A 10,123-nucleotide genomic window follows, 5' to 3' on the forward strand; every position below is an offset into this window, starting at 1 on the left:
CACCCAGGAATTGACCTTTCTTCCCTCTTCCGGGATGGAGAGCAACGCAACCCGAACCTGCCTTCGCGGATGACACTATTGGCTCATGCCGAGGTCAGCGGAGGATGGGAAACAGTGCCGGCTTGAAGAGGGAGAAGAGCAGGGAGGTGACTCTGTTTGGTTCCACCTTCTGTCTTCGGTTCCAGCTTTCTCCCCGGCCCGGGTGACCATCCTGGCAAGCAATGCTGGCTCTGAACAGGGCAATCTCTTCTTCCACCAGTGATCCGTCAGATGTGAGGACTTCCTGGGCGCGCTGTCTGAAGCTTGGTTCCTCAAGTCCAGAGGTATACTGCCTCTAACTTTGGAGGTTCCATCTGGTCAGTGGAGAAGAGAAGGCGATGGGATCTCGGTAGCTCCGAACTGGGGGACGGGCTCTCCCTCCCACCCCCGTTCGAGGCACCGCATCAAGATAGGAGAGGGACTCTGCTGCTCCCAAGAAAAGTCGGTTTGCGATCCCGGGACTCTTGGAGCCTGAGCATTCCGGTTAAAATCTTGAGGGGGAGGGGATCACAGCAGGGCTGCGATCACGCCCACTCAATAATGCACTTTCAATCCACTTTCAGCGCCCTTTCCAACTGGATTTCTCTGTATGAACTGGCCCTGAAAAGGGCACTGAAAGTGGATTAAAAGTGCATTATTGAGTGGGCGTGATCGCAGCCCAAGGGTGCCTTTCGGGAAGAGGCACTCGCCCCTCCCTCAAAAGATTTCACACTGCCCACGATGACTTCTGAGGAGCTCCTGTCTATAGGGGAGATCTGAGATAATAAAGGGTGGCCACAAAAATATTTTCACCCACACACCCCTCAGTTTAATGTGCTTTTATCCTGCCCTCCCTCCAGATCCCACAATATACTTTATAGATTCCTATTTCCGAAGGCAGGGCTCTAAGCTCCGCTATTCCTCTCCCCTCTTCCTCACATGGCTTTCCAGCCTCACTGCAAGGGGCCCCATCTTCTCAGGGTAGCCTCAGTCCCGATTTGTTCCAGGAGAAAATGATGAACCAGGTTGGTCCCCTCTTGACTCCTTCCCTCTTCCTTGGCCCACGAACCGAACGACATGTGACCGGAAGGAACAAAACCACCTTTTCTCTGTTCAAGCCAATGGATCCACGAAGGTTTAAACAAACCAAACGAAACCAAAACGCGGACGTTGAAACAGACAGGCGCACGTTGGATTAGAAAAGCTCACTTTTGGAGCCCGGCGAAGTTCTGTCTGCCCTCTGCTAAGGAGCCCGCATCACGGGGCTGCGAATGGAAAGCGTGGCGACTGCGAAAGAGCTGTATGAACAACCGCTCCGATCCGAAAGCCTCAAAGAAATATTTCGTTGAGATTCGTGTCTTCTGGCTCTTTCTTTCTCTCCCTCCCCGCCCACATCGCCTATATGCTCTGCTTTCTTAACTCGCCAAGCCACGAAAACAGCCGCGGACCTGCGCCAAACACCTGAAAAGGTGGGTCATCCCTGGAAAGCTGAACTCACCTGCCACCCCCCGCCTGCTAAGGAAGACAGCATTGAAGCTCAGGGTTCTACATCTTCGGTTCAGCATTTGCGCTGTATGTCAATAGGGCAAAGCCAGGGTTGGCTCTGCCACTAGGCAAGTTAGGCGATTACCTAGGGCACAGGCCTTCTGGGGCACAGAATTGGGCACCCCGTGTGACTCCGGTGCCATTATCAATGCAAGGGTAGGCCAGAAGGTAGCCTTGCCTAGGGTGCAGGTCTAGAGTCAGCCCTGGGCAGAGCTCCGGAGCAGAATCCGGAACCCGGTTTCGCGCTAGACCTTTAATCCTGGTTTAGCCCTGTCCCGGCGCTGACATTCTGCACTAAAATCAGGCCTGGAATCCAGCAGGAGCTCACAGGAACGCAGCTCCTGAACCTTTTCGAGGGTTCCCCCTCCTCCTCCCCACCTACCTGCCTGGTCCGTTGCATAGGAGGTGCGGCTGCACAACAATCCCTGGATGAGCTCCACCACCTTTTTTCCTACAAAATGACCCCTGACTACATTTATAGAATCATAGAGTTGTTTTCTCTGATTCTAGTGTAGAATGTCAGGTTGGGGAACTGCGTTAAAGCAAGGCGAAAAGTCTAGTGAGAAATTGGTCCGGGGTTGTTACCACGGGGCAAGCCACTGAGGCTAGAAAACTCCCCCTCTGAGGGGCGAGGGAGCGGCCCCCATCCGCTTTGAACGACCCCGTCCCTGGGCTCAACCGCAGCATCCAACCTTTATTTCCCCCGCCAGGCAAGAGCGAGCGTTGCCTCTCTGTCGCTCAGCCCCCCGCCCGCCCCCCCCCCCACGGCGCTCAGAGTCATTCCCCCTCGCCAGGAGCCAAAGCCATGTGCAGCGGGTGAGGCAAAACGTGCAGGACTTATTGCTGAGAACACGGGACACAAGACGGCCTCCTTTCACAGCACCCAGACGCACCACAAAGGAATTCATAGAATCTTTTATTCCCCCTTTAAAAAAAAAAAAAAAGGAAACAGGAGAAGCATTTCTCTATTCAATACGCAAAGCAAACAGCCCCTTCTCCGGGAAAAAAAAAACCCAAAAACATTCCTTGCCTTTGAAAGTGCCCAGCCAAACCTTCGCAAACAAAGCAGTCAGTTCGCTAATCACGACTTTTCCTTAAAACGGTGGTGAGTTGTAAAAAGTTGCATATAAATTAGACCTCTGGTTTCCCCCAACCCCCACTTCCCTCACCTTCCCCCCCCCCCCCCCCCCCGCAAATACAAAATAAAGTCGAACTCTCTTTTGGGCTGTTGCATCCTCGAAAGCAAAGAGGGGGTGGGGGTAGCAGGGAGGGAACCAACAAGGAATCGATTTTGCTCCGGACCAAGGTAGGGCGAGGCGAAGGGGAGAACAGAGACGCGGCTGGAAGAGCCCTTCGCCTCCCTCTGGATCTCTGCCTCCCTCCCTTCCAGCACTACGGGCCCATTCGACTGCCTCCTCCGGAGTCACTGCAAACGCTGCATTGAACGATTTGATTGTCAAAGCGGTGGTGTGTTCTTTTTTCTCTCTCTTCCTTTCTTTGAGAACAGAGAAACGACGCGGCCAATCTCCAACCGTCTCTCCAAGCGAAACCAAAATCAACCCGAAGCCTCGCCTCTTTCCAGCGTCCCCCAAAGCTGTCAAACGTCTTTAGGGGTGTTTTTGGGGAGGGGGAGGAGGAGAGAGATTTGCTGTTTTCCTTCCAAATCCGCTCTCTCGGATGTTGCTCTATTCTTCTTCTTCTTTCTTTCTCGTTTTTGAACTGATGAGGTAGAAACAGAAGCCTTTTTTGAAAACGATTATTGCGAACGATGGCGCTGGGCTCTTTTGGAGCCGTCGGGTTGAACGAAAGCAGCATGCGAGGAACTGCGGGGAGAGCTCTTCCGCCCGAAGGACCGGGGAAAGTGAAACCCGGGGGGGGGGGGGATGATTTTTTTTTTTTCATGTACCAAGCAAAGAAATCCTCTCTCTTTAAAGCCTTGGAGCCGCAGCGGAAGGACACAGTCGCGGTCAGAAATATATATATATATATATTTATATATTTATAATTTTCTTTCCCTTTTTCTCTCTCTCTCTTTCAAAGGACCTTTCAGAACTCAGAAGGGAGGGGAATCTCTCTCTCCCCGCACCTCCATTTCAAGTTTTCCTTCTCCTCCCTCCCTCTCTCCCTTTTTTAAATACAGAGATCTATTTACAGAGATGAAAACGGAATGGGGGAATCAAGTCTCTCTCTCTCGCTCTCTCTTTCTTTTTAACCAAAGGAGGGGCGGGTGGGAAATCCCACGGAAAAGGCTCGATGCTCTGCGTTGAGTTTTCACTCACCGGGAAGACGGTAAAGTCGCATAATCGCCGTGGTGGCGGCTTCCCCTCTGGGGTTGCTTTGAAGGCGTCTTGCAGAGCCCTCCCCGCCGAGTCCGGATCGGGCTTCTGGCCCGGGGGGGGGGGGGCGGCGGCTCAGTCTTTTGCTGGAGGCGGAAGGGCTGGCGGGCGGCGGGAGAAGCGGCGAGGTTCTGCAAGTCCAGTTCGTGGGGGGTGGGGAAGGAGAGAGCGCGAGAGAGAGCCTTTGGACGGGACGGGGCCGCTTGGGGGTTGGTTGGAGGGAGGGCGGCTGCGACGACCCCCCCCCCCCCCCGCTGTCCAGCGCTCCCACCCCGGAGGGGGCTCCGAGTCCTCTTTTCCAGGCCTTCCCTCGGTCTCCGTCCGCCCCGTCGGGTCTGGGCTTCAGTAGGCGGCGGAGAATTTCATGCGCTTCTGCTTCTGGCGCTGGTTGCAGAACCAGACGCGCACGACGTTCTTCTTGAGGTCGAGCTTCTCGGCGATGGCGGCGATCTTCTCGGAGGAGGGCCGCGGCTGGACGGCGAAGTAGGCCTCGAGGGAGCGCTTCTCGGGGGCGGCGATGGAGGTGCGCTTCCGCTTCTTGTCGCCGGCGGCGTAGACCTCGGGCTTGGCCAGCTTGTCGCGCTGGGCGCGCTCGGCCTCCTCCAGCCAGGCCTCGAGGATGGGCTTGAGGGCCACCATGTTGTTGTGCGAGAGGGTGAGCGACTCGAAGCGGCAGATGGTGCTCTGGCTGAGGCAGCCCACGCCCGGGATCTTGAGGTTGGCCAGCGCCGAGCCCACGTCGGCCTGCGTGACGCCCAGCTTGATGCGCCGCTGCTTGAAGCGCTCGGCGAAGCTCTCCAGCTCCCGCGGGTCCGTCTCGGTCTCGGGCCCCCCGATGGCGGCCGCCAGCCCCGGGTGGGCGGCCAGGCCGTGGGGTGGGTGGGGCCCCATGCCCATGGGGGGCTGGCCGTGGGCCGGGTGGTGGTGGTGGCCCATGGCGGCGTTGAGGGCCTGCTGGAGGTGGGCGTGCGAGGCGGGGTGGGCGGGCGCGGCGCCCACCTCGGGCAAGGGCAGCGCCGAGTTGAGGTGCTCCAGCAGCTCGCCGTCCAGGCCCTGGGCCGGCGGGTGGGGGTGGGCGTGGTGGGGGTGCGCGTGGCCGCCCAGCACCGAGGGGTGGTGCAGGTGGACCGAGGGCGAGGTGGGCGTGCACGAGACCGAGACGCTGCTCATGGTGTGGTAGGTCGCGTCCGGCTTGAAGGGGTGGTGGTGGCTCTTCTGCGACGACGACACGATGTCCACCGCAGCCAGGGCCTCCGCGCCCCGCAGCAGCGTCTCGTCCAGGCCGGCGAAGAAGTTGCTCTGCAGCTGCGGGCCCCGCGGAGAGAGGGAGGCAGGGGAGAGAGAGAGAGACGGACACCGGCTCAGACCGAGGGGAAGAAGACGCGGCCCGGCAGGACGGGCCCTGAACTGTCTGGCGCCCCAGGCAAGGCTAACTTCTGGCGACCCTCCTCCCCAGTCAGAAGCTCACCAAGTCCCATAGGGGCACCCCCCCCCGAAAGCTGGCGCCCTAGGCAATGGCCTAGTTTGCCTAGTGGCAAAGTCGCTGTCCCCACCACCCTGCAGGCCGAAGCCCCTTTGCCTCCCATCCCCGCTCCCCCGACCGTCACGCTCCCATCTCCCAAACAGGGGGGCGCAAAGCGGAGTCTCTCCAACTGGGTCTCCGCGGAAGGCATCGGACGGCCTCTCCTCCGCACCCCTTTCTTTCCCAAGAAACTTTCACACCCTGCCCGCTGGGGCGAGGCCACCCTCTCTGCCCCACAGTCCCCCGCCCTCCTCTGCCCTATACGGCCACTGGGACCCTGGACGGGGAGCAAGGTCTGGGGCTGAGAGTGGGGACAGCCGCGGTCCTTCGGCCAGCATCGAATGCCACCCTCTCTGCCCCACACAGCTCCCTACCTTCCTCCCTAGACGGTCGCTGGGACCCTGGAGGGGGGGGGACAGCCCAGGCCCCCTGGCAGGCTTCGAATGCCCCCCTCTCCGGCGCTTCCCCGCCCTTCTGGCCCCATATCCCCCCCCCCGCGGTGCTTCCTTACCTGCGGGGCCGGGAGGCAGGCTCTCCGGATGGCCTCGGAGCTGGAGTGGAGGTGGGTGTACTTGGGCTCGTGGAGGATGGGGTGCATGCTGAACGCCTGCTTGCTGTTCATGGACATCATGGTGGCGGCTGGCGGGCGGCGGGCGGTGGCGAGCAAGCGGAGGAGCAGGGCGGCCCCTCGCTCCAGCCAGCCAGCCAAGCCCCGGCGCGCCTTATTGTCTCTCTGCCGCCCGCGCCGGCACTATCAAGGACATTATAGAGCCGCCCTGGCCACGCCCCGACGGCGGGCCGCCCGCTCATTGGCCGCCGGGACGACGCCGAGCCCCGCCCCCTTCCCAGACCCCCGGCCAGGTGGGCGGCCGCCGCGAGGCTTCTTTTCCCCCTCGACGGCTCTCCGGCGCTGCTGGGAGGGCAACGGCAAGCCCTAGGCTGCGCGCAGCAGCCAGATGCATTGAGAAGAGAGACTTGGGTTGACAGGGGGTTGCAAGCCCTGGCGGCGGGGGTGGGGAGCTGAGACTTTTGACGCTTGCCAACTCCCGGACTGGGGAATTTCTGAATATCTCAGGGTGGGGGTTGAGCCTGGGTGAGACAGGATTTGCGGGGGCGGGGGAGAGACCTCCGAAGTTGCCATTTTCTACAGGCGACCTGCTTTCTGGAGGTAGGTTGTAATCCCTGGAGGAGTCTGGGCCTTGCCTGGATATTGGCAACGCAGTGTACTAGCAATGCAAGGCGTATTCAGTGGAACGGGCTTCCTCAGGAGGTGGTGCGCTCTCCTCCCTTGGAGGTTTTTAAACAGAGGCCAGATGGCCATCTGACAGCAATGAAGAGCCTGTGGATTTACGGGGAGGTATCTGTGAGTTTCCTGCATTGTGCAGGGGGTTGGACTAGATGACCTGGAGGTCCCTTCCAACTCGATGATTCTACCGCTGGACACACGAGGCGAGAGAGAGAAAAAGCGGGAATGGATGGTGGCCCGACTGGGGGGGGGGGTAGAAGTGCTGCACCCAAGTGGCCCCCTTTCCTGTTTAAGTTGATGTATTCAGTACAAATTAGTCAAACTGAATGTTGGATGCCGTCCTAACTGATGGTCTGTTGACACCCCCCCCCCCTTTTTTTGTCTTTTCCTTCATCTTCCCAAATTAATTGTATGAATGTCTCCCTTGTTTAAATGCCCCCTGGGCCACAGTCCTATTGGGTGTCCAAAGATACAGGATCGACTGAAGATAGCCGGGGAAGAGGCGGTACGTACACTCAATAAGGGAAAAGCATTTGGAAGGGGCAAAAGCCCTGGTTCTTAGTTTAAAGTATAGCGAGTGGTTGAAAAAAAAAAGAGGGTTTGGGTGTCTGTTTCACAGAAAATAACACACCTGTGGAGTGCTATAAATTGTAAGGAAGAAGAATTGGTTTTTATACCCCGCTTTTCTCTACCTTAAAAAAAACCTCAAAGCAATCGCCTTCCCATCCTCTTCCCTCCCTGTGAGGTAGGTGGGGCTGAGAGAGTTCGGAGAAAACTTGGACTGGCCCAAGGTTACCCGGCTGGCTTCATGTGCAGGGGGTTGGACTAGATGACCCTGGAGGTCCCTTCCAACTCTATGATTCTATGTGGAGGAGAGGGGAATCAAACTTGGTTCTCCAGAGAATCCACTGCTCTTAACCACTACACCGAGCTGGCTTTACGCTAAGAAAGTAACAGGAATTGCTGTGAAGCTGCAGAGATATCTTTTTTATATATCTCTATAAAGGTTCCTTTGCGTTTAAAAAGTGTTTAATAATAACAGTTACTAAAAGGATCTAGGAATTGTTTCTTTGAAAACAGACACTGTGGAGGGGCAGAGGAAGTCCATTTGCTTATGCTTGTGCCATTACTGGAGGCTGCACAACATCCATCAGTGTTCTCAACCGGGGGGAGAGAGAGAGAACAGATGAATTCATGTAACTGTACTCCTATTTTACAAAGCAGAGTCAAGTAGCACCTTTAAGACCAACACAGTTTTATTCAGAATTTAAGGCTTTTGTGTGGTCTAAGCCCATTTCATCAGACAGTAGTATGGAATGGCAAGTGGTTCTAAATATAGAGAAAGTGGGCAATGAATCAGCATGCAGAATCATGGAAATGTCCCTTAGCAGATTAAAAGCATCACAAGCCAGGGCCAAGTGACTGCCAGCCTGTGTCCAACACTTTGCGCTCCTCTGCTCTACAAAAGGGTTGAGGAGCAGGACATGGGTTGTGAAAATCTGCTCAGAGACGCTATAACAAAACTGCACACGTTGTGAGTAATCCATTCCATGAAAGGAACAGATCTGAAAACACTTACAGATCCTGAAAAGTTTTATTTTTTTATTTTTTTATTCGGGATTTGTATCCCGCCCTTCCCACGAGTGGCTCAGGGCGGCTTCCAACAATAACAATTTAACAATTTAAATATAAACAATTAAATACTTCACATTTAAACATTAAAACCAATACATTTCAATTCATAAAAACAATGCAGCTTAAAACCAATAACATATCATTTTATATAAACAGATGGCAGGCCAGTTACGTCAGGTTCCATCCCGGCTAGGTGTAAGCTAGCCGGAAGAGGGTCGTCTTACAGGCCCTGCGGAATTGAGCCAAGTCCCGCAGGGCCCTCACCTCTTCCGGCAGCTGATTCCACCAAGTGGGGGCCATAACGGAGAAAGCCCTATCTCGAGTGACTTTCAGGCGGGCTTCTTTTGGCCCGGGGATAGAGAGGAGATTTTGTGTTCCTGACCTCAGTGCTCTCTGGGGAACGTATGGGGAGAGACGGTCCCTCAGGTAGGCAGGTCCCAGGCCATATAGGGCTTTAAAGGTAATAACCAGCATCTTGTACCGGACTCGATACATCACTGGAAGCCAGTGCAGAGTCCGAAGACCCGGCCGAATGTGTCCCCACTTTGGGAGACCCAATAACAGCCGGGCCGCGGCATTCTGCACCAGCTGCAGCTTTCGAGTCCGGGACAGGGGCAGCCCCATGTAGAGGGCATTGCAGTAGTCCAACCTCGAGGTGACCGTAGCATGGATCACTGTTGCTAGGTCGTCGCGCTCCAGGAAGGGGGCCAGCTGCCTTGCCCGCCTAAGATGAAAAAATGCGGACTTGGCAGCGGCTGCTATCTGAGCCTCCATCTTTAAGGAAGGCTCCAACAGCACCCCCAAGCTCCTGACTCTGTCCGCCGCCATCAGCGGCGCACCGTCAAAAGCTGGCAGGGGGATCCCCCCCCCGGGCCGCGGCGACCCAAGCAAAGGACCTCTGTCTTCGTAGGATTTAGCTTCAGCCCACTCAGTCTGAGCCACTCAGCCACGGCCTGTAATGCCCGGTCCAGATTTTCCGGGGCGCAGACCGGCCAGCCGTCCATCAGTAGATAGAGCTGGGTGTCATCAGCATACTGGTGACACCCCAGCCCATACCTTCGGGCTATCTGGGCAAGAGGCCGCATGTAGATATTGAATAACATCGGGGAGAGAACCGCCCCCTGGGGCACACCACAATCAAGTGTGCGCCTCTGGGATAGCTCCCCCCCTACTGTGACCTTTTGTCCCCGACCTTCCAGGAAAGAGGAAAGCCACTGTAAGGCCAACCCCTGAATCCCCGCGTCGGCGAGGCGGCACGTCAGTAGCCGATGGTCGACCGTGTCGAACGCCGCCGACAGGTCTAACAGCATCAGCACCGCCGAGCCACCCCGATCCAGATGCCGTTGAAGGTCATCTACTGTTCTGAGTCCCAAGCCATTTGGGGTTGGCTCCACCTGATGTTGGAGATCTGTGACTGTAATTCCAGACTATGGGCCCCTAAAAAACTAGCTATGTTTGGGGCAAATGCCTGGATACACTATATTGGGTCTGCAGAGATCGAGAGATCAAACCCCCTTACACAGACTGCATAGCTTTTCTGATTAAGCTATTTTAAGCCCTGGTAGGGAAAAAGACAGGCATGATATGGGTGTGCCTGTCTTTCCCCCCCCCACTAGAGCTTAAAGCAGCCTGGGAGAGTTAAGCCCTCTCTCTCATACAGTCCAATGCCACTAAATGTTAATTTTGTCTTAATGGGCTTCTTTTAAGGTCTGGCATTCCAGTTTTGGAAAGTCCATCATGAAGTTCAGTTAGTTCTCATTGTTCCTGGAGAGAGAAATCGGATTCATTATAGATGATCTGGACAGATTTTGCACAGGTTAA

General features: G+C 56.1%; 1 protein-coding gene across 1 annotated transcript; it reads right to left on the bottom strand.

The window, feature by feature from the left end:
* Positions 1 to 4,241: 4,241 nt before the first annotated feature.
* Positions 4,242 to 6,064, bottom strand: LOC132579279 (brain-specific homeobox/POU domain protein 3-like). The gene is made up of 2 exons (XM_060249546.1): positions 5,933 to 6,064; positions 4,242 to 5,204 (listed from the first exon to the last, which is right to left on the bottom strand). Exons 1-2 carry the CDS (start codon positions 6,050 to 6,052, stop codon positions 4,242 to 4,244), a joined length of 1,083 nt encoding a protein of 360 aa, XP_060105529.1. The 5' UTR covers positions 6,053 to 6,064.
* Positions 6,065 to 10,123: the final 4,059 nt, after the last annotated feature.

Source organism: Heteronotia binoei, chromosome 11, assembly GCF_032191835.1.
Source record: "Heteronotia binoei isolate CCM8104 ecotype False Entrance Well chromosome 11, APGP_CSIRO_Hbin_v1, whole genome shotgun sequence".
Classification (NCBI taxonomy): Eukaryota; Metazoa; Chordata; class Lepidosauria; order Squamata; family Gekkonidae; genus Heteronotia; species Heteronotia binoei.